The sequence below is a fragment of the Diplodia corticola genome (genome assembly GCF_001883845.1).
Source record: "Diplodia corticola strain CBS 112549 chromosome Unknown scaffold40, whole genome shotgun sequence".
Lineage (NCBI taxonomy): Eukaryota > Fungi > Ascomycota > Dothideomycetes > Botryosphaeriales > Botryosphaeriaceae > Diplodia > Diplodia corticola.
In genome coordinates this window covers 289,653-316,233 of record NW_017971519.1, presented here as the reverse complement: position 1 = coordinate 316,233, position 26,581 = coordinate 289,653, and the positions used below count along the sequence as shown (strand labels likewise).

The following is a 26,581-nucleotide window of genomic DNA, read 5'->3' as shown; positions in this document are numbered from 1 at the left end:
AACTCCTTCCAGCTCACCGGCTTCTCTTCCAGCAACCCAAGGCTCTCCTCCAGGCTCGCACCGTTGTAGTAGCCGGGATCCTCGTTGAAAAGACGGTTTCCCAACATCTCTTCTGCGATCGGCCCGGGGAGGAACTTCTTGTACTCTTTATTTGACACCTGCGCGAACCGTGTCTTCTTTCCCGTGACGGCTTCGTACTCAGCCAGAATCTGCTTCAGAGTATATTAATCCGCTGCGCCGTACACCTCACGTCGAGCAGCTTCTCCCTGTTCTTGATTGTGGCCTTGACAAATTTCCCTGCATCCAAAGAGTCAGTGTGGCTTCGGCCAGGGTCTACAGCAGCACACAAGACATACCGGCATCCTCCGCAATGTCACGAGTGGGAATTCGGCCTTCCCACTCATGGGATCTCGGCCTTCCCACTCACAGGAATGACAACGTCAAGACGCCATCGTCTCCCTCAACATGTTGTGACTCGTAGTTCGACATGGAGTAGCCCGGCAGGCAGAACGAGCACGGAACGTCGCTTGCCTTGATGATGTATCTCTGGAATTCGGCCTTTCCATCGAAATGGGGGGCATGCTTCAGCTTGCCGCTGGCCTCGGTCACGTTGTGTCCGAGATATCCTTACTCTGTCAGTTGGGGGCACCCTTTCCGCTGATCGGCGGAATGGGTTGGTAATCTGCAGGCTCCACCCGCGGCCAGACCTCCTCTCAGCCGCCCGGTTGCTGTTCCCGTCAAAAGCGAGAATTGATGGAAGGATAGCTTATACTTGTAATGCAATTGCGAGAGACCATTGAGATGTTCGATGCTCGGCCGATTGTCTTCATGACAGCCTGGGCAGACGTACGTGCGTAAGCGCTCACCTCATGGAAAATGCGCGCGACGCAGTGCCCAGCTCTTGGCAAACCCGGCATGTGACATGAAACGGGTTTTAGCATGCAGCTGCGAACCTACGTAGCGAGCGAATGTAAGGATGCAGAGTACGACAGCAGCGGTGGGGGTTTCGTCCCCTACGCCATTGAGTCAGGAAGCCGAGCAACGAGCAGACGCCGACGAAGCCGAACACGAATGTGCAGCCCAGCAGTCAGGGCCAGAACGCTAAACCGTACCTGATCATCACGACTTGCCAGAACTCTAACGCCATATCGAAGCGGGTATCGCCGAATGGACCCCGGCGATCACTTGTGTGGCTTTTGCGCCCCCGCCGCCCGTCGCCCCGACGTCCGCCTTGCACTTATTGTGGCCCCACTCCGTGTTTTGGTCACCGTGAGAGCAAGCCCCGCCTCAGGGTTCAATATTCCACATATATGGGGCGACAAGGTTGAGCCCGAGCGCAAGGCACGTGTGACATCGGCTTTCGAGACGACACCCATCATCCATCACCCGGCGAATCAGGATTGGGAAGTTTCTAATAATACAAACAGGCCGATCGGAATTTAAAGCGGATCCATTGATTTGTGTAAAACGGGAAGAAAAAACAATGCTCTCGTGCATATATCGCGTCCGCAGGTATAGCCATCTACGTCGTTGCCTTCTATATCGTGACCCCCCACCCAGTCAGCCCTTCCGCCCCATGGTAAGCCATCTAGTCAGCCTCGGAGCCCTGAGCACCGCACTTCTCCGAGCAGTAGTATTCCATCTCGTCACCGCCAATATGTTTGCCGGCGGAGTTGCAAGCAAGACCGTCGCCCTATTGTCGTCGTGGTCAGGACAAGGACGGTGGGAATGGGGAACCAGGCACTTACAAAGGTGCAGTCGGGGCACTGATCCCACTGGTTGTTTCCGGTATTGCGGGCCTTGTAGAGGTCGCAGGCGCACTTGGTGGCGTCGGGGAGGACCTCGTACGAAGTCTGCCAGTTGTAGCTGACGCTCCAGGCGGTGCCGCCAACGGTTGACGATACCCGGTTCGAGACGCATACCGCCGCGGTGTGGAGGGCGGCGTAGCTTGGGTGATGGTCAGCAGGCGGCAGCATGAAGGTGTTTGATCGAGGTGCCACTTACGAGCCAGCGGCCATGGTGAGGACAGCGAGGAGAGAGAACTGCATGTTGAGTGTTTGTAGCGGGTGCCGAGGGTTGAGTGACTGATGCAGAGCACGGCGATGAAGGATTATATAGGACAGTGGCCAGATGATACAGGAGGGCGCGACCCCAGTGTGCATCTCGCTCAATGTTTTAGCATGCTCGGCTCCGCGTGGTGCCGGTGCGACTCATGTTTGTAGCTCCCGTCTGGTATATGGTAGCCAAGAAAGCGAAATACTTGCCTGTTCTGCTCTGTAGCGTGTTGTATCGCTCGTATCTGTTATGAGATGGTCACGTTAAGGGGCGTGCGGTGTTGGGCGCCTGCTCCACAGATAAGTTACTCCGCAGTTTTGAGTCGCGGCGAGCATTGGGGCGACCGTCTGGCTTCGCTAGCGACACAGGAGTCAGGTCGGTGCTTGCACGACTCGCGAGTGACGTAGGGCCGGCCGGCCCTGGCATGACAGAGGAAAGGGGCTGCGAAGCGAGTGGCGCCGAGCCTAAATTCACACCACACCGCATCTTGCCAGTAGTAGTGTCTCGGTCTGCCTGCATTATTGATATTGTTGATGGAACTTATATCGCAGTATTTCAGACCTCTCCAAGCTCGAAGCTTACTGAGGTTTAGGTTGTGAGGGTTGATTAAACCGTTGCACGGAGATGATTGCCCCGAGCGCTGACGTGGGGTTCGGTTCTAAACAAAGAAATTAAGGCGGGCAAATTCCCCAGCCCTGTGTCGGATGTGCCTGCTGATCTCAGCCTTATCAGGTGTGCGGCTGTCCCACCAAGCCATGCTTTAAAGAATAGTTCTGGAGGCCTGACGGTCGCGAACATGAGTAGGACCTCGCCTTGGCTCGTATCTGCTGAATCGGCAGAGGAAACAACGGGAATCATGGACTTGGACTTGGATGCCAACGGCCTATAAAACTCGCATGCTGTCTCTGCAACTGGCGGCATCATCGCAGCAGCACACACTGTCCACTCTTTTCACCATGCAGTACCGTCTGGGACTTTCCACTCTCCTTCTCGCCGCCATCGTTGGCGCCAGCCCTCTCGACACCAAGCCTTTCGAGTACACCGAGGGCTACCAGCTCCAGGCAGATGATCTGATTGTCCCCATCGAGGGCGTGCGTGAGTTTTTCCCTCCGGCTTCTGGATGAAGTACAGCAGCTTACTCTGCGGCAGCCTACGTCATGAAGGAGAGCACCTACGTCTCGCAGCTGAAGGCGCAGGGCATCTCCATCGGCGCGCCCGAGCTGAACCCGGAGTGGATCACGGCCGACGCGGACGAGCTCTCGAACGACGTGGCGGAGAGCGAGCACAGCCTCGAGTCGCGTCAGGCGGACTGCGACTCGACCTTCTCCATCGTCACGGACAAGACGGAGACGTTCGTGGACTGGGACGTGCAGATGTCGCCGGTGGTGTGCGCCGTGGGCGACATGGACGTGACCGTGTCGTCGGGCTACAGCGTGGCCAACACGGCGGGCGGCAGTGCGGGCGTGGACCTCAAGTTCCTCAAAGACAAGCTGACGACGTCGCTCGGCATCAACTTCTCGCGCACCTGGACGACGCAGACGTCGATCCTCACCAAGGGCACGGTCAAGGACGGCAACTGCGGCGTCCTCATCACCCAGCCCATCGTCACCCGCCGCTCCGGCCGCCAGTTCCGGGGCTGCGTCGGCGCCACGACCGAGACGGGCACCTGGTACGCCGACAGCCACAACGACGGCAGCTACAACGGCATCGAGTGGATCGAGGGCGCCACCTCCATGTGCACCAAGCCGGGCAGGAGCCCGCCGCTCTCCCGCTGCAACGGCCAGGGCAACTTTGTCTAGGCTGATCCGTTGGTGGATGTGTTCCTGTGAGCCGTACGTCATCAAGATAGTTTAGATGAAACGAATAAACGGTTGGAACATGACTCTTGTCCTGCGTGAACCCGTACTCGTTTCTGATCCGTCGGTTTTGTGCTGACAGTAAAGCACTCACTGATATGTACCCCCAGCGAAGCGCGTAGCTAGCTAGCGGTATTCGCTCACCGCTGGTGGCGGTGTTTGCTCGTCGCCGGTGACGGCGTTCGCTCGTCGCTGGTGGCGGTTTTCGCTCGTCGCTGCTGCTGGAGGCATTCGCTCGCTGCTGGGGATATTCGCTCGCCGCTCGCCGGTGGCGGTATTCGTTGGTGTACGCGACGCGCAGGACGAGATAACCTTGAAGAAACACGAAACCACATGATTTGTCTTTTAAAACGGGCAAAATCGGTCAGACAGTCGGCCAATCAAACGGCGTTTCGGCCCCCAACCCTGTGCAGGCAGCAGAGCAAGCAAGAGCCAATGTCTGGACAGGCGCTAGGCCGCTAGGCCTTGGGATCGCAACACCGCGGCGACTTGTTGGGGTTTCTATGCCAGAAGCTGCGGTGTTGCACCGGTGACGCCGAAAGAGGGAGGCGCTGACCGTAGCTGCCTGCTGTTGCCTTGCCGCCGCCACTAGTGTGTCTATACTTAATGCTCCCTCCGCCTTCCTCGAACAATGCCAACACGACATCAGCCCCAGCCTCCTAAGCTGAGTCCCTGCTCTTCGAAACCACTCGCCATTCTCCTCCACAATGCCATCGCACGACGCCAATCGAACCGCGACGAATGATGGCGCACCATCGCCCAGCACCATGGACGAATTCATCCCTCTGCTCTACAAGCTACTCTTGAAGACCACCGAGAACATTTCCAGCCAAGACACACCCAAGAGCTCCAACAGCGAAGGCGATGCCGATGATGCAGAGCCGGCCGAGGGCCCAGGATCCAGACTCTCGATCAAGGCACTCGTCGAACGCCCAGACAAAGAAAACGGAGAGCTCGAAATCATCGAGAAGGACAAGTACTCCAAGTCTCAAAATGACTCCAAGTTTGCTTCCCACGCCCTCGTCACCAAGCAGACCTTCGACGCCAAGAGAAACCTCGAAAAGACGACCGTCGAGATCAACTCACCCCACATCCGAGCTGCACTCAGCCAAGTCGTCAGCTACTACCCCTCCGAGTCCCTGAAATTCGGCCAAGAGGATTCGGTCGTCTGCAAGAGCCCGTACGCCATGCTGCACCACCACAAGACCGAGCTCCACCAATACGCCGCAAAGGCGGTAGAGTCCGGCAACGCCGAAGCAGACACCATCACGGCGCACATCAATCTCCTTCTGGCCTTCCTCGAGTCGGAGATGGGCGATGATGGACCTGCGCTCCGCAACATGGTCGATGCTGGCCTGATTACCTTTGACCTGCTCTGGGCCATCTTCAAGCCCGGCGACGTCCTGTTCGCCTCCGAACACGGCCATCCGCGTCTGTACCGGTGCAAGAAGGCTGCGTACGGACACGCACTGCAGGGCGGGAAATACTTCGACGTCACCTGCGAGTTCACCAACGGCGATGGCCTGAGGGCCGGCACCTCCACCGTCAGCATCAGAATCTGGCACGGCGAGGTTTTCGTCGGCACCGGAACTACTGCCATCGACAACCTTCCCTTGTTTCCCTTGAGCTTCCTGCGCCACCAAGACGACCTCGAGGAGCGCCTCATTGAGAGAGGCAACCGCTATCTTGATATCCGCGGCGTTACCACCTGGGACTACGAGGGGCTCTTTCTGTACCTGAAGAATCCTCCGTACGACTACTACAACGAGTGTGCATCCTTCAATGGCATCTGGCTCCCTCACACGGCCTCGCACCGCGTCGTAGTCGATCCGAAAACCTTTGTCGAGGAGGCCACCAAACACGCTCAGGGCTTTGACTGCGACGATGATGAAGACGACGACGACGACGACGACGACGACGACTGCCGCCGCCGCGACATGGCCAGCCAGAAGCCCTCAGCCTTCTCCAACGCCACCGCTGACCCGCTCTTCTGCCCTCCCTTCGTCTTCGGCTTCTCCCTCGAAACAAAGCAGTGGTGCAAGCTCTTCATCGACTCCCTTAGCCCCGTCCAGTGGATCCCCAACGCCATGGACTCTCTCATCATCCCCCCCGCCCAGCGGCACCTTATCCAGGCCCTCGTCACTGCGCACCGCTTCCCGGAGAACGCGCGCAACGAAGCCAGCCTCAAGGGCAAGGGCCTCATCGCCCTCCTGCACGGCACGCCCGGCAGCGGCAAGACGCTGACGGCCGAGCTGGTGGCGGAGCAGACGCGGCGGCCGCTGCTGAAGATCTCCACGGGCGAGCTGGGCTCGTACGGCACGCGCATCGCCATGGAGATGCAAGGCCTGCTGACGTACGCCTCCATCTGGCGCGCCATCGTGCTGATCGACGAGGCCGACGTCTTCCTCGAGGCCCGCAGCAGCGGGCCCGACCAGTTCGAGCACAACAACCTCGTCGCCATCTTCCTGAAGCAGCTCGAGTACTTCCAGGGCATCCTGTTCCTGACGTCCAACCGCGTCAGCATCTTCGATCCCGCCATCCGGTCGCGCCTGCACCTGGCCTTGCAGTATCACGCCCCGGATGCCGAACGGCGGAAGCAGATTTGGAGGCAGCAGTTGGGCCGCGTCGAGGCCGAGGACAAGGACTTGGATCTTGACAGCGTTGTGGAGAGGACGCATCGTGTCGAGATGAACGGAAGAGAGATCTCGAATGCGGTGAATACGGCGCTTACACTGGCCAAGAGCGAGCATGGGAAACTGGGGTTGGAGCACTTGGAGATTGTGCTGAAGGTGTGGGACGACTTTGAGTCCACTCTGCGGAATATCGAGGATAGCTCGTAGATTTGGACATGGCATCTTCGACGTGATGCAAGAGCATTTTCTTATTGGTATGTACAAAAATCTAGAAAGTATTTCACAAAGTACTTGTGTACAGTATATTCAAACAGTATGGAAACGTAGCATGCGAGTCATGTGGCGCAAAACACGGCCGTTTTACTACGTTCGTAGCAATAATGGTAGAGCCAAAAACAGGGCCGATGTGTTCCCGCCTCCACCTTGCAAAGCCGCACATCATATTACTCTGTTTGACTGGTTACTCAGTGCTTGGCAAATGGTGAGAAGCTTATACGGAAGCTAGCAATAGCCATGGTGGTTTGTGCCGGCTGGGTCGTGATGGTTCCCGGTGGATCACCCGTATTTCTGGGGAAACGACTAGGTACAAAGCCCACAACACTAGGCCCCCAAACTCCTCGTAATAATAATAAAAGCTACACCAAGCACTACGACGTTAAGCTAGCATAACGAGCTAGCCCTAGCCACCTGCGAACATGTTTACCGCGACCACGCCAGTAGTAGGGAAGCGATCTACTACTTCCCCAGCTTGATAAATTTTACGCATCTTATTGGCGAAATCCAAAATATGTTCAGACCATATTACGTTTACATCCTTTGTGACTTGGCAGCTAAAAATCCCTGCCCACCCAGAGAGCGGTCGCTTGATTTACCAGTAGTCACGTCCCACCTTAAGCAGTCAACTGAGATACCAGGGAGCCTATCAATTGTTTGGCACTAAGCAGGGACAGGTAACAGAAAGGACAGCTAACAAGCTCGAGCGAGGGATTCTCCCGTGTTTTATTACGAGTTCCCTCAAGCACCAATTCCACCCAGTCATCCAGTACTCAGGTCGTGCCCTCTGCGTCGGCGAGCTACAGCCCCTACCAGCTTCGGTGCCACGCCAGCTTGCCCCATGACTTCTATGACAGCCGGCCACAACGTCTCTGGCAAAGTCAAGTTCAGGCCAGAGTGACAGCAGCGCTTCCGCCACCACAGAGACGGCAGTTGCAAGCTACGCAGGCAAGAACAATGCCTGCCTGAGCTCTAGTGACTCCAACATTGCGGCTTTTAATGCACAGGCGCAGGAGTGTTGGGAGAAGCGGAGTGTGATGCGTGCCGCTCGAATGGAGACCCTAAAGAGTAAACTATCCCTAAGGTGCAATAGCAGTAGATGCAACGCAAGTGACATGCGCCAGTTGACAAGTCCCACATATCCTCGCTCCTTTGTCCGATGTTCTGATACTGAGTAGGTTTATCCCGGTCATCATGACTCTCTACGTCCTACGACATGACTCACGTCACTCACCTACAGTTTCCTTCCATGTCCGTGACACACTGCTGCAGATTCACCGACTTTCTTTCCAAGCCCCGAGACCTGTTCACGTCGGAAGTTTAACGCTTCACGCCAACTTCGGCTCCGTCTTCCTTATATACATCTACCGGTGCACCCGATGTCTTCGCCGTCATGAAAGCCGGGCGCATTCCGTAGCTATCGGGGTCGCTGGAAGGAGGGTGGGCGGAGGGGGACCGGGATGGAAAACGGTATGATGAGGTCAAAATAAAGCCAGCGCCTTTCAGCCGGTGAAACATAGGGCGCCATGTGAATGATGCAAGAGGGATTGACCGATATTCGGTTCTGGCTACCACCTTTCCTACTTAGGCCGATTAACAGCCGTCTCTCATCACTTGTTATAAAAGTAACAGCCATCTCTGCAGATCAGCCGGGTAAGTTGGCAGCGGACTTGCCGACGGCTACACAGCTCGGTTCAACTTGCGCGAGATGGGCGGGTCAGCACGCCATCGACGCCGCAACTATCCCGTATCGGCGACCGCACATCCGCGGCTGCACAGCGGTAAGCATAAGCCGGAAATTGCCATGGCGCCAGCCTACCAGTCATACGAAAATTCGCCCATACTTCTGCCTCCTCCTCGTCCGTTTGCACAATTTGCGAGTCAACTTAGCTTCCACCTTGACCGAGTCGTCTGGGCCCCAAACCGAGGATGCAGACGAACGCTGATGCGATTGACGAGCGATCGCCGCTGCTGCCGAATCACGTCACTCCGCCGGGAGCAGAGGTCGACGAGGCAGTTTCATCGACCGTCGGGCCGCCCTTCCAACCCGAACCGGAGAAAACAACGTCCAAGAAGAAGATTATCAGCATCCTGGCCGTGCTGCTCATCGGTGCGTATCCACCATGCCTCACCACGCTCGACTAACGAGACAACCGTCCCAGGCGTTTTGCTGTCCAATGCCGACGTGTCGATTGTTCTTGCCACCCATGCGCTGATTGCCTCGGAATTCGATGACCTTTCCAACTCGAGCTGGATCTTTGTCAGCTTCGGCCTTGCCTCGACGGCTGCCCAACCTCTGGTACCGAGCAGGCTTTCTGAAAACGCAGTCTTCACCTACTGACAGTACTGCTACAGGTTGGCAAGCTGTCGGACCTGTACGGCCGCAAGTCGGTGCTTCTGATTACTTATGCCTTGTTTGCTATTGGCTGGTAAGCAATGGACCAGTTTGAATCATCGTCGCCTGTGCTGATCACTTCCTCGCGACAGTTGCATCATGTAAGTAGCCCTTGCGTCCGGCAGCGTGCGTCGTCGAGTAACACGGTGCTGCAGTGGCGTCGCGCCGTCATTGGCTGTCGTAATCCTGGGCCGCGTACTGTCGGGCATTGGGAGCGCGGGCATGAGTGCCTTGGTTTCCATCATCATTACAGGTCACTCGCCTCCCTCCACGCCGCTTGCACGACCGAGCTGACCTGTTTGCCAGACTTGGTGCCTCTCCGCGATGTTGCATCTTGGCGCAGCTATGTCAACATCATCACCACCACTGGGAGAAGTTTGGGCGGCCCCGTCGGTGGCTGGTTTGCCGACACCATTGGCTGGAGATGGTGAGTTCAACTCAACATGCCGGCTGCATGGGTGCCAATGCTCACTCGCGACTTCAGGACCTTCTTGGTTCAAGTTCCCCCCATGGTTGTAGCCTTCGCTCTTGCGTGGCTCCTTGTTCCTCAACACACACAAGCCGCCCCCGCCCCCGACCCCGCCGACGCCCCCAAGGACTGCAAGCCGTCAAACCCGCTCTCGCGGCTTGACATACTCGGCTCGATAACTCTGACCGCCGCAATCCTCCTCCTCATGTTCCCCCTCGAGCTCGGTGGCCAAAAGATCCCATGGTCGCACCCGCTCATCTTCAGTCTCCTCGGCGCCGCCGTGATAGCCAGCATCCTCTTCATCCTCGCCGAGAAGCATGCGGCCGAGCCCGTGCTGCCGCTCGACATCTTCCGCGAGCGCGACTTCAGCATCACCTTCGTCATCATGGCGCTGCAGGTCGCCGCGCAGGGGAGCATGATGTTCACCGTCCCGCTCTACTTCCAGATCACCGACGGCGTCAGCGCCACCAAGGCCGGCGCCCACCTCTTCCCCGCCGTCCTCGGCAACACGGTCAGCCAGCTGGCCAGCGGCGCCTTCATCGGCCGCACCGGCAGGTACAAGGTGCTGATCACGCTCGGCACCACGTGCACGTCCGTGTGCTACATGCTCATGCTGCTGCGCTGGAGCGGGAACCACACGAACTTGTGGGAGAGCCTATACGTCATCCCGGGGTAAGCAGTTCTCCCCCATATATATATCACGTCGACGACAGTGGCCGACATCTAACGTCTCTCCTTCAGCGGCTTCGGCACCGGCATGGCCTCATCTGCCGTCTTCATCGCAATGACCGCCTCCGTCGCCACTCCGTACGTCGCCATCGCCAGCTCGACCATGTACCTCTCCGGGAGCATCGGCAGCCTGGTCGGCCTGGCGTCCAGCGCCGCCGTCCTGCAGACCATCGTGCACCGCGGGCTGCAGGGAGTCGTGGGCGCCGATTTCCCGAACCGTGACGAGTTCATCCGCAGGTGCTTGGAGGATATCGGCTTCTTGCAGCACCTGACTGGTGAGATCAAGGAGAAGATTGTTGATGTATATGTGCTTGGGTTTCGAGGGGCTTATGGTAAGTCGTCGTCTATGATCAACGCCATGTGTGGCTGTGTGGCTGACAGTGAGGTAGCCATGTCTCTCGGCTTGTCGGTTGTGGGTACTGTTCTGGGCCTTTTTGTCAGGGAGCGCACGCTTTCTTGAGTCGGGTTGTGAAGGTTTGGTGCAATCGTATCTGGGAGAAAAGTATTTGCACATGAGATTTTCGGTTCACGAAGAACGGCAGATGCGAAGTAGAGGTAGACTGACCTTTCCCCCATCATCCATTCGGGATTAATTAGACTTTTCTTTGGTCAACCCACATAGAATTATAGAACCAGTCAAAAACGCAGCCCCGGGCTATTCCATCTCGCTTGGCGGCTCCTGCCGGAACGTCGAAGGCGCGATGTGCCTATAGTGCATAGACCGATGGCTGCCTGGAAAAAGAAAGAAAACAAATCTATTTATATAACGGGGTGTGGAGCGAACCTGGTGGGCCATGGAGACGGAGTCCGGATCAGAAGACTTCATTCAGACCGGCGACCTTCGGATCTAATCTCCACCACTGAGCGACATCGGCAGTCGGCGGGATCTCGCGAGTAATACGAGGTGATGACGTTTAGTCAGGATTTCTCGGCAGACTTCCTCAAACGTAACTTCATCAGACGAACCCCGACCGTAGCACGATTGCCTGGCTTTCTCTATTCGCTACTTCAATGTATATCGAACTCATTCCAAAATGGCCGTAATGCTGCCCAGGTCCTTCGGTAGCACCTCCATATCCCGGTCCAACAGGAGCGAAACCGTGGCGCAGAAGGCAGGTATCAGCAAAAGCGTCTGCTCTATACAAGGCGTAGACTGGTGTTGTCTAAAATTTTTCCGTTCATGGACGTGCTCATTCAACCGAGATCCTTCATTCTCCACTGAAAGTTTTTGCAATCGTGTTACCGGCTGCTCTACCTCCTTTTTCCTTGGATCGTTGCCAAAGCCTTTCGGGCCCGGCTTCGACCTCAATGCTTGCGGAGAGTCGTAAGAGTGTCGAGACTTCTATCAGCCTCGAAGGAACCAGCTGAATGCACAGCCTACTCAATGCCTCCGAGCTTTTTCCAACAGTGGTTTCGTTGGGTGGGACTTCTCTGTAAGCTTTTGCCCACTGCGCTGTAAACCGTGGAAACAGCTTTTCCGAAGCCTGGCGGAGCAGTGTAGCTGACAAGAGCCTAATATCCCTCAAGCCCCTTCATCCGTGGCTTCGTCGCGCAATACAAAGACTGGCGGCAGACGCAATGGGCCATCCTCTTTCGCTCCACATCATCTACACCTTACTCCTCACGCTTCTGGAGACGTACAAGAAAGCTGATAGCTGGATGATCCAATAAATGCTGCTACTACATGGTGTTTACATAGGCGAATGAAGAAAGGGGGTTCAACAAGGGTGTTGTTCATGATGACACGTTTCTGAACATGACCCTTGTTGGGTGATGACGAAGATCATTTACAACGTGTAAGCGATGGTGTTGACCAACAAAAGTCAACCTCAAGCGTTGGGCCAAGAAACGCCGTCATCATCCACAAAACGCAGGACCCCAAGGGGCAGGGGCGGCGGTCAAATTCCTGCTCACGGTCGCGCTGCTCAAGCCGGTGCACATGCTACTCACCGATCCCATCGTCGCCTTCGTTAGCCTCTACGTAGCCTTGTGCCATTTGCGTGGGGGATCACGCACACACGAGGGGATTCGCTGGGCGACGAGCCTGCTCGAGTTCGTTTCCGTGGGCATGCTGCCGATACCTTGGGTTCTGTTCAAATGGGGCCCGAGGATCCGCGCGAGCAGCAAGTACGATGCGGTCAATGTATGCGTTAGCGGCAAATGTCACTTTGATAGTTCGGCCGTAGCAACGGCCGCAGGAGACTGTGGAGTGCTGAGGCATGGATGAGGTTGCCTCAGGCGTGCCAATACATGCTTGATCGTCTCGGAATCGCGGCTTGTCGCATTCGTATTGTTGCTACTGTCGCCGAGTATCGGTCTCTCGCATCGGACCGACGGATGAGCTGAAGGGAATGGCGTGGGAGGAGAGATGGATTTCAAATAGTCGACGTTTGGTTGGTTCCCGAGGCATGGAGACGAGGTGTTTCGAGTGTCCACATGTTCTCAGCGGGTTCCGCCCTCCGTTCCTCATTCCGCAGCTGACGAGAATGCATGAAACGGACTCTTCATTGGCATATGAAGTACATGAGAGAGATGACTTGCCCCGTCCATGTGAAACCCGACCCCGGCCGTGATCGTCGGGGATCGAGGAGGATCGTACATACAACAGATGCCGATGTCGGACTGGGTTTCCAACCGGTCGCCCATGCAGAGGTTTGCTGACAGGCACGATCAGAGTCGTCTGGACGATTCAGACCAACGTTAAATTTAGAGTTCTGACGTGGGATTGCCCGGGCTATACATATCGCTGGCGGACTTGTAAGCGATCGCGTGACCGGCAGATGTCGTTTGAACTGGGAATCGTCCCGAAGGCCTCGAATGAAACGCACGCTGCTGGCCTGTTTCGGCTGTTCCGCTTGCGGCAGGAGCGCATCGATTCGGGCTTCCTCAGCTGCAGGGTTGTATGGAGGAGTGGGCCGGTTCGGTATAAACAGGCGAGCGGGCGGCGGATGCGGCACATGTTCCCCACTGCCGGATCCAGAGCGGCGGAAGGAACCAATGACCAGCGGCTCGGTCAGGGTGGCTTGCGGAGGGATTCGTGTGTGGTAGCCCGCTACGTGTGCGGGCCGTGGACGGGAGGCAGAGCCGGGTCAGGCGAGCGGCTCGGGACGGAGAGGCGGCAGTGGTGAGACAGCAGAGGGCGAAGGAGTGAATAGAGTATTTTTTAACGTTTAAGCAATCGCACCCTTGGACTCTGGAGAGATCCCCACTCGGCGGCCGCTCGTGCTGGAGCAGACGTGTGCTCCCAGGGCGGGGCCAATGACGGGCAGGCAATTAGACGGGACGGCACGGCTCGCAGCTCATTGGGGAGCGGTGTTTTCAGCCCATGCTGCGCCCATGCTGCCACCTGCAGCCGACTCCGCACTGGGCGTGGCCCCACCCACCGTCGGACTCGGACTTGACGCAGAAGACAGCAAAACCGCGTGGTGTTGGGGTCTGATGGTCGGACCACGGCCGGATATTGCCGCACGCACGGCAGCCCGGAAATGGAAAACCACATGTGCCTGCAGAGATGCTGTTGGTCGCATGATGGAGTGCTAGTGCTTGGCGTCGTGCCTGACTTTTACGACTAGCATTGGCCCGGGGCTGACGCGGCTTCGGCGGCTCCGAGGGGAGGCAGGGTGGCATAGGCTTCTCGAACAACAACACTGCTGCAGCTGAGCCCGGAGAAAGCAGATCCTTTCGTCCACGCGCCCTGCGGCTGTGCGGCGTGGGTTGATCGAGCCGGGCCTGTCGTCCGGGATGAAGGAGACTGGAGCAGCGCCAGAGGAGCGCGAGGTGGTAGTGCTAGCTGTGAACCTACGTAGGTACTGTGTACCTAGAGAGTCGCCCCACGAGCAGCGTCGCATCCGCGGCGCAGTCCGGGACCGGCAGGCTGCACGGATCAGATTAGATCCGGCTCTGGGTGGCGGTGGCGCCTTGTTCAATATGCAGCTGTTCCGTGCTTTAGCTCGCGCCGTCGGGGAGAGCGAGTGCCCCTGATTCGCTGCGCGTGTGGACCCCGATTATCTTATCTTATTAGATGAAAACGCCGTTGCATGCCTCGCGGTCGGCAAAAACTCTGCTGGCAAGCATGCTGCAAGGGTGGCCGCGCCGGGTAGATCACTTATTAGGCGGTGGACGGCCGCCCTGTCCTCAGTAGCTAGTGCTGCACGCTGCGTCCCAAGACTTCCTCCCCAACCGCCAAGATGGGCATTCTCGACAACGTCAGGGGCCGCAAGGATGCCGTGGTCGCTGAGGCTGCCCTGCAGCCCGCCACCGAGTCCAGCACCGAGCCCAAGGCCGACTACGCCGTCGACCACCCCTCCGACTCCAACTCGGACGCCCTGAGCCTCGAGGCCCGCAACGAGCGCGAGATCGAGAAGCACCCCGACGAGGTCACCAAGAATGTCGACCTGGGTGTGCAGAAGGTCGAGGCCGCCGCCCTCGTCTGGTCCAAGAAGACGGTGTGGTGCATCTACGCCTGGTGAGTGGTTTGATCCATGGCCTCGCCCGTCCATCGACGACTCAGCACTGACTCGACGCAGGATCTGGGTCTGCTTCTTCATGCTGGCCTTCCAGCAGTCCATCGGCAACAACGTCAACTACTACGCCTACTCGTCCTTCTCGGCCGCGCCCGAGATCTCCACGGCCAACATCCTGGCGTCCATTGTCGGCGGCATCCTCAGGCTGCCCGCGGCCCGCATCCTGAACGTGTGGGGCCGTGCCGAGGGTCTGTTCGTCTTCACCTGCATCTACCTCCTTGGCATGATCATCATCGCCGCGAGCAACGGGCCCGACGGCTACGCCGCCGGCTACACGCTGTACTGGATCGGCTACGACTGCATCTACATCATCCTGGACATCTTCATCGCCGACACGTCCGGGCTGAAGAACCGGGCCTTCGCCTTCGGCTTCGTCACCACGCCCTTCATCTGCACCGCCTTCACCGGCCCGCTCGCCGCCCAGTCGTTCCTGTCCATGACCACCTTCCGCTGGGCGTACGGCGCCTTCTGCATCATCCAGTGCTTCGTCTTCTTCCCGCTGGTCATCGTCTTCAAGCTGTACCAGAAGAAGGCCGAGAGGCTGGGCATCTACAAGAAGGCGTCCAGCGGCCGCAACTTTGCCCAGTCCACCTGGCACTACGTGCAGGAGTTTGACAGTAAGTGCCATGTGGCTGCCTGCATGGCGACAGAAAACAGAAGCTGACCGTGCCCCAGTGTTCGGCTGCCTGATCATCATCGCCGCCTTCGTCCTGTTCCTGCTGCCGTTCAGCCTGACGTCGTACAGCATGGCGGCCTACTCCAGCGCCAAGTTCATCGCCATGGTGGTCATCGGCTTCTGCCTCTTCCCCGTCTTCTACGTGTGGGAGCGGTACTTTGCCAAGAAGCACTTCGTGCCGTGGGAGCTGCTGAAGGAGCGCACGGTGCTGGGCGCGTGCGTCACGTCGGCGGTGCTCTACTTCAGCTTCTACTCGTGGGACCTGTACTACTACTACTTCGTGCAGGTCGTCTACAACCTGGACATCAAGAACGCGGGCTACATGTCGCAGATCTACAACGTCGGGTCGTGCTTCATCTCGCCCCTGTTCGGCATCTACGTGCGCGTGACCAAGCACTTCAAGTACGCGTGCCTGTGCTTCGGGCTGCCGCTGATGATCCTGGGGGCGGGGCTGATGGTGCACTTCCGCGGGTCCGACGGCGACATCGGGTACGTCATCATGTGCCAGATCTTCATCGCCTTCTCGGGCGGCATCCTGGTCATCGGCAACCAGATGGCCGTCATGTCGGCGGCGGACCACGTGGGAGTTCCCATGATGCTGTCGATGCTGAGCATGATGTCCAGCATCGGCGGGGCCATCGGCCAGGCCGTGGGCGCGTCCATCTACTCGCACACGTTCCCCAAGGCGCTGGTGTCGCGGCTGCCCGAGGACCAGCAGGCCAACTGGTCGACCATCTACCTCGGCGGCGCCACGACGCAGATGACGTACCCCGTCGGCTCGCAGACCCGCGACGCCATCAACTACGCCTACGGCTACGCGCAAAAGTACGAGTGCATTGCCGCCACGGCGATTCTCGTGCTGGCCATCCCGGCCATTGGCATCTGGAAGAACTACAACGTCGACCGCAAGCAGGTCAAGGGCAACGTCATCTAAACCGCCTTTTTCTTCGAATAATAACTAATGAGAGATACCAAGAACGGAAAGGGAAAAGAGGAATCCATTAGGGGGGAGTCGACGGGTGTATAGAAGCCGTTCATTTGCCGCGTACATATCCAATTTGAGTTCTTTTTTTTTTTTTTGCAGAGAACTTATCTCACGTGGAGTAAGCAATAATGATCGAACCTATTCTCCATCCGGCCATCAGGGCTAGGATGATCCTCCAAGGGCGCCATCGACAAGAGTCACCGTTCTAGATCCGGCAGCCTACTAACCGGAAGTGGAAGGTGCCACCCGCGTCCGGAACCTTAAAAGCTACGGACGATACTCAAACACCAGTCATCCAGTTCGACCGCATCGCCATTGTTTGCACCCCGATCCTTTTCAGATGGCCGAAACGAATGCTTCCCCAGCCGTGGGGCACGCTTCCGTCGTTCCCGCCATCGAGCCAAGCATCATCGAGCCCATGGCCATGAGGGGCCCCGACGAGCCCGATGCCACGACGCGTTCCCGCAGCAACTTCCGCATCTTTGCCATCATGGTCGCCTTATACGTAAGTGTCTCAGGCCCAACGAACAGACCAGGCTGACCGCTCCCGCAGCTCGCCCTCTTCGTCGGCGCACTGGACCAGATGATCGTCTCGACGGCGATCCCAACCATGACGTCGCAGCTGGGCTCGGCCGCGGGCTACACGTGGATCGGCGGCGCCTACCTGCTCGCCAAAGTCGCCGTCATGCCAATCTGGTCCAAGCTGTCCGACATCTGGGGCCGCAAGCCCATCCTCCTCGCCAACCTCGTGCTCTTCTTCCTCAGCAGCATCGTGTGCGCAACCGCCCAGACCATGGCCGCCCTGATCGCCGGCCGTGCCCTCCAAGGCGTGGGCGGCGGCGGCCTGATGCAGATGGTCTACATCACCATCGCCGACATGTTCTCCCTGCGCCGACGCAACCTCTTCATCGGCCTGACGGAGCTGATCTGGGCCGTCGCCGCCGGCGTCGGTCCCGTGCTGGGCGGCGCCCTGGCCCAGCACGCATCGTGGCGGTGGATATTCTGGCTCAACCTCCCCGTCTCTGGCGCCGCCTTTGGCCTCGCCCTCCTCTACCTGGACGTGCACGACCCGCGTACCCCCATCCTACGCGGCCTACACGCCGTCGACTGGTGGGGCGGCACCGCCATGCTCGGCCTCACCACCCTGCTCCTCGTCGGGCTGACCCTCGGCGGCGACGCCGCCTCCGCCTGGTCCTCAGCCAAGGTCATCTGCCTCCTCGTCTTCGGCACCCTCCTCGCCGGCGCCTTCCTCGTCTCGGAGCACAAGCTGGCCGGCGCCCACCCCATCGTCCCGCTGCGGCTGTTCGCCATACCCGGCCTCCCCGCCGCGCTGGCCGCGGGCGCTGCCCAAGCCTTCGTCGCCATCGGCGCCGAGTACTACCTGCCGCTGTACCTGCAGTCAGCGCGGCTGGCGTCGCCCACGGCGTCGGGCGTGCTGATCCTGCCGCTGATCCTGAGCGAAGCCGCCACCGCCACCGTCGCCGGGCTCGCCATCCACCGCACCGGCGAGTACAAGGCGCTCTTCGTCGGCGGCATGGTGCTCGCGACCGCGGGCGTCGCCGCGTGGGCGGCGCCCGGCGTGCTGGATGCGTCGACGCCGCTGCGCACCCTCGTGGGCGTGCAGGTCCTCGCCGGCGCCGGGCTCGGCCTGGGCTTCGAGACGCCCGTCATCGGCATCCAGGCCGCGGTGCCGCAGGCCGACGCGGCGGCCGCGACGGCGACCCTGGGCCTGCTGCGGAACCTGGCCAACGCCCTGTCCGTCGTCGTCGGCGGTGTCGTGTTCCAGAACGGCGTCCGCCGCCGCGAGGGCGAGCTGCTGGCCGCGGGCGTGTCGCGCGAGCTGGCCGCCGTGCTGGCAGGGCCCGAGGCCGCCGCCAATGTGGAGGGGATCAGGCGTATTGCGGATGGGGGGCAGCGGTGGGCGGTGCGGAACGCGTTTGCCGACGGGTTGAGGGATGTGTGGATCTTGTATGCGTGTGTGGCTGGGGCGGGCGTCTTGGCCTCGGTGTTTGTCAGGAGGAGTGTGTTGAGTGAGGAGCATACCGAGACGAAGACGGGGTTGGGAAAGCAGGAGGATGATAAGTCGGTCGGTGGTGCTGCAACCGCCGCGGCGGCGTGCTGAACGGGCAGGGGTGGTGGATGGGCGGCGTGGTTCTTGCGCCCGATCCAGGAACCGGTTGGCCTTGATCGTGCACAGTCAATGATCCCAGAGCTTCAACTCGCTCGTCGGTAACTTCAAAGCGGAATCCTCTAGGTCCATACGGCTTATGTCTCCGGTCACTTGTGCCAGATCGCTTTTCCAGATGCATCAGTGGAGTTACCGCAAATACGTTTGGGCTTGCATGCGATACATGCCGTGCTCTGGAATAACACGAATCGTCGTCATCCGACGGGGCTTCGTCGAAGTGGAGCATTGGTGGTGGTGTGGCCGCAAAGTTGACCATTTCTTCTTCCGGCTCTGGTGGCGCATTTAGGATGTACTCTACGTCTTCAAGTGCGTAAATCTAGTCTCCGGACGAAGGTAGAAAACCCACTGCAGGCCACAAAAGCAAAAGAGGGTTGGCCGCAGTCAAAGCCTCGTTTTCCTTGAAGATATCGCTGATCTCAAAATCTCGATGGCGTGAGAAGCACACTCTTTCCTGGCCTTCACTGTACAAGTAGCTGGATCACCGTAGCCACATTGCCGCGGTCAAGCCAAAAAGCACCCGGTATTCTTTTCTCGCGTCCGATGTTGCACGAGCATGAGTAGCCCAATCGAGTCTTTTCGCAAATCGGCCCATCAAACCCAAAACCAATATCCAGTTTCTGCGAACTGGGAGAGGGGCTGTGGAGTTTCGGCTCAGCAGGCTGTCTCCCCGAGAAAATTTGAGCTTGTAAGCTTGAGGCAGGATAGCAAAATGTACCCAGCTGGGTGGAGGCGGAGGCAGGTGGTAACCGAATGTTTGTGGTGAGTGGGGAAATCCCCCGGCTAGTATAACAGTCTTCAGTGAGGAGGGGAGCTTGAACACGTCGGAACAAGCCAGTGCTCGAGGTTGCAGGAATTTACTTGCTTATAGAATCCCCTGTTTCGCCTCCATCTTCATAGAGAGCATTGATGGCCTGGTGGCGCCGATTACGACTTCCTCTCCACTCCAACAGAGGGGTTGCCACACCGATCAGTGCGAGGACTTCGAAGAGAGCAGACACCCACGTAACGAGCACGCTAGCAACATCGGTACCGTTGGCCATGTCTTCGAAGATTTCACAAGAGACAAGGAAATAGACATGGAAAGTCTAGGCGGAGACGGCGCAAACGAGCCGTACACAACCCTCAGTGCCTGTATCGCTACATCAATCAGTACGTACCATTATCTTGGACGATGGACAAGGACACTCCCTGGCTTATCCATGAGCGTAATGGCATGGCCCAAACCTGGATTCAGGGTATCCTCAGCTCGAAATGTTCTGGTATACACGCCGGAAGTGGTTAAACTTCGGATACAAATATAACAGAGCTAACCACCGCAAGAGAGGCCACATGACGACTGATGGAAATCCCGGAGGTGACTTGTTTGCGAGCCCGGGCAACCCAGCTTTCTACCTGCATCACGGCCAGATTGACCGCGTGTGGATTTGGCAGATCCCTGACCCAGAACGTCGCACCCACACGGTCGCCAGTACAATCACCATTGATAACATGCCACCGTTCAGGAACGGGACGATGGATCATTTGATCGATTTGGAAGTCAATGCGCCGCCAGTGCGGTTGGGCATGCGCTAAGCACGGTCATAGGGCCATTCTGCTACATTTATGAGTGATGATGGACCACTCCGGAACCCAAAGACATCGCCTTAATTCGAAAATAAGTCGCTCAAAGAGTTCTGGCAAACATTTCTCAATATTCTCTAGATGTTCTCTAGTTTCGCTTTCTTTCAGCCTCATTACCATGGGCAGACCAACGCCAGCCAATCAAAACCTCCGTACGCCGAAGGTACCCGGAGTTCCGTCTACCCTCTCTAAAAACCATGCGCCATGTTTCCCTGCTCCAGAGTCCGCAATATCCAAATTGTCTTGTCATAACCCATTTAACCTCAGTGCTCATGCTTCCAATCCTCCCACTTCCACCCGCTCACCCCCTCCTCGACCGTCAACCGCCTCGTCTCAAACCGAATACTCTCATACATGGTAACCGCCGCGCCCCTCGCCTTCTTATGCCACGGGCCCTTGCCACCGGCCGCCGCATCTTCCCTGCTATGCCAAAAGCCTGCGAAAAAGAAACACTATTAGCTCACGAGAAAAAAGCATTTTACCCCGGAGAAGGGAGGCGACTCCGGCAGGACAGGTAGGTAGGTAGGTAGGTAGGCAGGGGCTCAGGACTCACAAGTTGCCAGATTCCTGCTCTCGCCATCGGGCACGCCGAACCAGTACTTGAGCAGGCCGCCGCTCTCGACGGCCTCCTCGTGGCTCTTCTCGTCCAGCAGGCCCAGCCTCTCCTTGTCGATGCCCTCCTTCAGCACGCTGCGGAAGGCGACGACGTAGAAGCTGGTGCGCGGCCAGGCGAAGCCCGGCGTCGCGGCGACCAGGGCGCGCAGCTCGGCGAAGAGGGCGGCGAAGTCGAAGGCCGTCTCGTAGGGCGCGGTGGCGTACGAGGCGTCGGTGGGGGCGAGGGTGGTGAGGGCGCGGGCGAAGAGCGCCGAGGGCGTGGGCACGCGGGAGAGGTCGAGGGTGTGGGTGGCGGCCGGGTAGGGCGAGGAGAGGATGTGGCCCGGGGTGATGGGGGTGTCGGTGGGGTTGTTGAGCGCGTGGGTGAGGGCGAGGCGGTCGAGCGGCGGCGTCGTCGGCGGCTGTTGTTGTGCGTGCTGTTGCAGGTGCTCGACGTCGGCGGGGAGGGTGGACGGGCGCCGTTCGGCGACGGCGGCGGCGCTCATGGTCGGTGGTGTTCGTTGGGGAGTCGGAGGCTCCTCGGGAGCGTGGACGCGGATGAGTGGTGCTGGTACTCAAGGGATGTTGGAGGGTGGGGTTCTCCTTTTCCTCGTCTGATGATGAGAGTCCCTTCTTCGTGGTTTGGATCTCTTTTGGGAAGTGTGTTTGAGTAGCGGTGGCTTGCAGGTGTGGGGGGGTTGACAAAGGAAGGGAGGTTCCTCTTTGGGGATTTAAGTATAAAGCGGGCTCGCGCGATTCACCAGTGCGATCACGCAAAAATGATGCCTTCGCAGCAAAGTATGGCTAATCAGATGGTTTAAGTAGGACCAAAGTCCGGCACAACCCACTCCTGAAACGGCTCGTGTTACTAAAAATCGGGCGTCGGTGTGCGAAAATTTCCCTGAAGACAGCCACGTGCATGGATGCGGACAGCCGGGCAGGCGCGCAGCCTATAGGGGAGCCCCACAATTACTCCGCGCGATCCCCGGCCTGTTTCTCTGCAATTCGTTGCCTCTTGTTCGTCTTCAGGAGAAGCTGGGCTGACGTGGCCAATCTGAGACATGTCAATCATGTCTGCTCAGCATCCTTCGTTGGGCCTTTCCCCTCAGCCGTGCAGAGCCCGTTTCGCCGCTGCGGATCATTTGGCGCAGACGCAGGGAAAAAAAGATGGCGGGACGGTACCTATCTAAGTCGCCGGGAAGATACCCGGAAGCTCGGCCCCTGCGCCGCCCAACATGGAACCTAGGCAACCGGCCTGGACCGAACTGGCCAACCACCGTCTTTGGCGATTCAAAAGTCCCGGCAATTTCTATTTGCTTCGGCATTCTTCAGCGGCTGAATCAGCCCGAGGCGCAAATGATATGTAGTTTAGGCTACATCATGTATCGCGTCGTTTCTGACCGTCATCTACCGCAGCCCATGTCACTAAATGACAGCAACCCAGAACAGAGATCCATTACGCTCAATGACATGTGCTGCCCATGACCCAACACAGAGCAAACTATTTAGTATATCTTATAGCAACTGCCATGATCTCGCGATAGAGATAATGCCGATATACGAACCACAGGATCCACGTCACAATAATCTGAACAGTTGATAGCCGTGGTCCTCGTTCAAAGCAGCCAAGTAAGGTATGGCGTCATTTGAAGTTTGCCCAGCTTTGCTTTCGTTGTGATCTTTGAAATCAATGTTGTTGTATAGAACGCGTGGGTTTCCATAGTCTGAGGTGGTGATGTTCCGCAGCGGGGTGTGGGCCGGGGCTGATCCGAGAACAGCGAATGCGAGAAGAAGATAAGTTCAGTATGAGCCCTGAGAGATGATCTGGTGCGTTCTTTGCCCGGGCGTCGGTGCGTCTATTGATATTCAACTAAGTGGATGAGGCTGAGAGTGGGACTCGAAACGGGGTCCGGAAGACTGGGGCTTATGTAATGCATTGTTGGTATCACGACGCTGAGCACACGGCAAGTATCAGTTCATGAGTACGGGAGTCTCATTGTTTCCCGGCTGGGTGCAGAATGTGGCTCTGTGCGCGCAGGAAAGAGGGTGCAGCTCGGATTTCTAGACCTTGGTATTGGCGGGTGAGCAAAAGGAAAGCGAACGAAAAGAAAAAAAAAAGCCATGGCTAACGGAAGACGAAAGAAGCGTGAGACTAATGCTGCATGAGCTGACTTCCCACGCCGCCCCACAGAACCTTTATCCATGGAATCTGATAGATTGGAAATCTAACCGCCCATTGGTTTTGGTGCACGTCGCTGCTCTGGCTACCACGCACACGAATGTGAAGCCTTTCCGCTGTCCCCCGTGTGTGCAATGCATCCGCATCCTGCCGCTGCCGTGGCTGTTATGAAATCCAGATTTGTTATTCAAACACTGCCAAGGCTAGAAGCTGGTCTATGAGGGTCGAGCCTCATCCAATGTGTTGGCGGGGTCGCAGGGTTGCGGGGTTGCGGGACGGGACGTGGACTTGTAACACCATTTTACAGCCACTGTTGGACCCGAAGACGGCGAAAACTTGTATTCGATGTAAGTTCAACTCGTTCGGTTGCGGTTGAGGTGGACTGTCTGGTAGTGGGTACTGTTGTCCATAGAAGTCCCACTAATGCGAAGGTCGAGGGGGGCACTGGGGCCATCTGGCAGCGGACGGAAAGGTTGCTGCAGCGCGTTGTTGGGACTGCCTGTTTCGTGCATCAGCATGGCGGCGTGCAGCGAACTGAGCGCATAACTGGCCTGCATCTTCAGATATTCTTCGGTTCTTGTTTTCGAGACAGAGAGATCACTTGTCGACACGGTGAGAAGAGATGAGGATGAGAGGAAAATGGGTGCAGAGAAGTGGCCTGTTGGTGTAGTTGTGGACGAAGGTATATATGCTGAGAAAAGGACTCAGACTAGGGCATTTCGGCCTGACGACAAAAGCAAATCTCACCATTGATGCACACGTGGAGGCTGTGTGTTGCAGATGGCACTGCTGTGAGATCAGCTCGGCCTTCCGAAAGAGGGTGCGACCTTCTCTCCTTCCCTAATGATTGCACCGTGAAATGATGCGCGACCGTCAGCCTACGGTGCGGTGGTATCCCTGATCGTAAATAACAAAAGGTGCATGTTCGAGATCCCTTAGCTGCTGATTGAGGCGGCCCTTGGCCTAGACCTGGCCGTTGAGAGGCCTTCTGACGTCACACACGCTTCGAATATTGACCACCTTGCCATATCCGCGCTCTTAGATTCTCACTTCTTCCTTCCTCCTCCTCGCAGCCACCTTCAGCATTGGATTGACGTACACGCTGGATCCGAACGCAGCCCGGAGCTGCGGTTTTTCATCCACAAATTTCCAATCGTACTTCATGACGAACTGCGCCAGCAAGAGCTTCATCGTGTTGGCCGCAAAGAAGCGTCCCGGGCAAGCATGCAGGCCCAAGCCAAACCCCAGGTGCTCGGCGCTGGTGGTGACAAGCTGATGCCTGTTCTCCTCGCCAGCCCGCTCGCGCAACCTCAAGAAGCGGTATCCATCAAACCCTTTCGCATTCGGCCAGAACTTTTCATCCAGGTTATTGGTCGCATGCACCATTAGCGCCGAGCCAGCAGGAATCGTGAGACCGTCCGACAACGTGACCGTCTTTTCGACGTATCGGTCCATGACCACTTCATTCACAGGATCAGTCCAAACCCACACTTGAGGATAAAAGAAACACTCACGAGCATCAACCATATGCCTCCGATGCGACTCCTTGATGAAGCTATCCAGCAGCTTCATCCTCGCCAACGAGTCCTTCCGCCACCCGCCATCCCCCAGCACGCTCGCAACCTCCTCCCGCAACGCGCCCGCGTACTCTGGATGCTCGATCAGATCCGCCACCACCCACACGTACGCCTCGGACGTGGTATGAATCGCCGCAATCGCCAACATGATCTGCGCGTCGGCGAAATTGAACTCTCTCCTCCTCTCCCGCGCCAGCTCCTCCATCCACGCAATCATATCCCCCTTCGCAGCCGCCGCCGCCGCCGCCGCCGCCGTCTCGGCGCCCTCTCCCTTCGACGCGCCGGCGAGGTGCGGCCCGATGACCCTCCTCCCCACCGCCGTCAGCGCCCGGAGCTGGCGACACGGGGCCAGGAAGCGGTGCACGAGGGGCCGCAGGATGGGCGACCAGGAGAGCAGGGCCTGCTGGGCGGCGAAGGCGGTGACGGCGTAGTTTGTGCAGAGGGAGAGCCATTCGGGGTCCTGCGAGAGGTGCGGGCCGAGGAAGACGCGGGAGGTGACTTGGGCGATGACGCGGGCGACGAGGGCGCGGAGGGGGGTCTCGGCCCAGCCGGCGTCGTCTTCTTTGGCGGCGTTGCCGTCGAGGATGGAGGAGAGGACGGCGGTGACCTCGGTGGAGATGTCGGACGTGAACAATGCTGAAGGGGGGGGGAATCAGTTATTCTGTGGACGGCGGCAGGTGTGGAAATGTGATGGCGCACTTAGAGATTGGGTGAGTTTGTTCTTGATGGCGTCTTGGATGATGGCGTCTTGATTCAGGGTGTCGAAGGGCTCGAAGCCGGGGTAGCAGGAGAAGAATTCCTTTTTTCGAGGTCAGAGACTCGGATCAGTTCAGGGATCGCGGACATGTGCGCACGCGGGTGATGATCTTCCCGAAACTCATGTGAGGGTTGTTCCTGATTTCGTTGGCGTAACGGTTGGGGAGGACGATCTTTGGCCCGCTAGCGGTGATTACTTGGAAAGCACCGGAGAACTGTATTATTATTGGTCAGTTGTGTCATCGGTCTTATCGTGGGGAATGGTGCGGAGAATACCTGTTTCGCTCCCTGCTCCAATATCTCGCAGCCGTTGACTATCCAGGCGGCTCTTGCCTTGGCCATTTTGAAAAAGCCATTCTTGTCGAGGCCGATGACGGGAAAACCTTTGTATGGTTTCTCGTCCAGAAAATACACCAGATACACGAGAGAGATGGCGATGACTGCCGCAAGGACCGCGCTCACGTTGACCTCGCCAGCGAAGGAGACAAGGCCGAGAGACATTGTGCGGGCGAGCGACGGGGAGGATGGGCTTCACGAATGCGATTTCGATGCTGGCTCCTCCACCATCTTATATCTATCCAGAAGTGGAGCCCCTGGCTCAGATGGCAACGCATTGGAACACTCCGTTTGCCCGAAAAGGCTGGAGCGTAGCACAGTGTGGCCCCATCATCGCTAACGGCGACTCGTTACTGGCCGGCCCCCAAACCTTCTGCAAGGCTGGAAACATGTCGTTACTTGGCAACAGGCGCCTCATGCTGTCATCTTCCGCCGGATGGAACGATTAAAATTAGGATCACGAATCGAAGCCGGGACAGTGAGACAGCTCAACGAAAGAGATGCGGCAGGCAGCAAGGCAGGAATGCGGCTGGAGCCTTGCCGTACAACGTCATCCAAAGTAATACCAGAGGTGCGGCATATTATCCCTTGGAACCATGCATGGATGGAAAAGTTTGTGTTACGAGCTCCTCCAGGCAGCAGCGATAAGAGTGGGGGCGATCGACCTGACCCCACACTTCGGCACTATTCATCCCCAGCCGTTCCGAGAAAGACACTCGGAGAGTGTTTTATCGTCC

At 57.9% G+C, this 26,581-nt stretch overlaps 8 protein-coding genes across 8 annotated transcripts; 5 read left to right on the top strand and 3 right to left on the bottom strand.

Moving 5' to 3' along the window:
* Positions 1-1,588: 1,588 nt before the first annotated feature.
* On the bottom strand, positions 1,589-2,048 carry BKCO1_4000098 (uncharacterized protein; the record flags this gene model as incomplete). Its single annotated transcript, XM_020275513.1, has 3 exons — positions 1,589-1,693; positions 1,749-1,947; positions 2,005-2,048. The coding sequence occupies 3 exons, from the start codon at positions 2,046-2,048 to the stop codon at positions 1,589-1,591; spliced, it is 348 nt and encodes a 115-aa protein (XP_020128493.1).
* Positions 2,049-3,011: 963 nt separating this feature from the next.
* Positions 3,012-3,854, top strand: BKCO1_4000097 (uncharacterized protein; the record flags this gene model as incomplete). The annotated part of the gene is made up of 2 exons (XM_020275512.1): positions 3,012-3,150; positions 3,205-3,854. 2 exons carry the CDS (start codon positions 3,012-3,014, stop codon positions 3,852-3,854), a joined length of 789 nt encoding a protein of 262 aa, XP_020128498.1.
* A 764-nt stretch (positions 3,855-4,618) lies between these two features.
* BKCO1_4000096 (p-loop containing nucleoside triphosphate hydrolase protein) lies at positions 4,619-6,751 on the top strand (the record flags this gene model as incomplete). The annotated part of the gene is made up of 1 exon (XM_020275511.1): positions 4,619-6,751. The coding sequence occupies one exon, from the start codon at positions 4,619-4,621 to the stop codon at positions 6,749-6,751; it is 2,133 nt and encodes a 710-aa protein (XP_020128497.1).
* Positions 6,752-8,746: 1,995 nt separating this feature from the next.
* BKCO1_4000095 (multidrug resistance protein) lies at positions 8,747-10,870 on the top strand (the record flags this gene model as incomplete). The annotated part of the gene is made up of 9 exons (XM_020275510.1): positions 8,747-8,927; positions 8,980-9,116; positions 9,173-9,246; positions 9,305-9,313; positions 9,368-9,465; positions 9,519-9,639; positions 9,697-10,353; positions 10,423-10,742; positions 10,800-10,870. The coding sequence occupies 9 exons, from the start codon at positions 8,747-8,749 to the stop codon at positions 10,868-10,870; spliced, it is 1,668 nt and encodes a 555-aa protein (XP_020128496.1).
* Positions 10,871-14,597: 3,727 nt separating this feature from the next.
* On the top strand, positions 14,598-16,543 carry BKCO1_4000094 (siderochrome-iron transporter; the record flags this gene model as incomplete). Its single annotated transcript, XM_020275509.1, has 3 exons — positions 14,598-14,875; positions 14,937-15,550; positions 15,609-16,543. 3 exons carry the CDS (start codon positions 14,598-14,600, stop codon positions 16,541-16,543), a joined length of 1,827 nt encoding a protein of 608 aa, XP_020128495.1.
* Positions 16,544-16,934: 391 nt separating this feature from the next.
* Positions 16,935-18,716, top strand: BKCO1_4000093 (mfs transporter; the record flags this gene model as incomplete). Its single annotated transcript, XM_020275508.1, has 2 exons — positions 16,935-17,099; positions 17,148-18,716. 2 exons carry the CDS (start codon positions 16,935-16,937, stop codon positions 18,714-18,716), a joined length of 1,734 nt encoding a protein of 577 aa, XP_020128502.1.
* A 1,949-nt stretch (positions 18,717-20,665) lies between these two features.
* BKCO1_4000092 (uncharacterized protein) lies at positions 20,666-21,502 on the bottom strand (the record flags this gene model as incomplete). The annotated part of the gene is made up of 2 exons (XM_020275507.1): positions 20,666-20,838; positions 20,956-21,502. The coding sequence occupies 2 exons, from the start codon at positions 21,500-21,502 to the stop codon at positions 20,666-20,668; spliced, it is 720 nt and encodes a 239-aa protein (XP_020128501.1).
* A 2,711-nt stretch (positions 21,503-24,213) lies between these two features.
* On the bottom strand, positions 24,214-26,009 carry BKCO1_4000091 (cytochrome p450; the record flags this gene model as incomplete). The annotated part of the gene is made up of 5 exons (XM_020275506.1): positions 24,214-24,635; positions 24,690-25,388; positions 25,452-25,551; positions 25,607-25,723; positions 25,785-26,009. The coding sequence occupies 5 exons, from the start codon at positions 26,007-26,009 to the stop codon at positions 24,214-24,216; spliced, it is 1,563 nt and encodes a 520-aa protein (XP_020128500.1).
* Between the last annotated feature and the right edge of the window lie 572 nt (positions 26,010-26,581).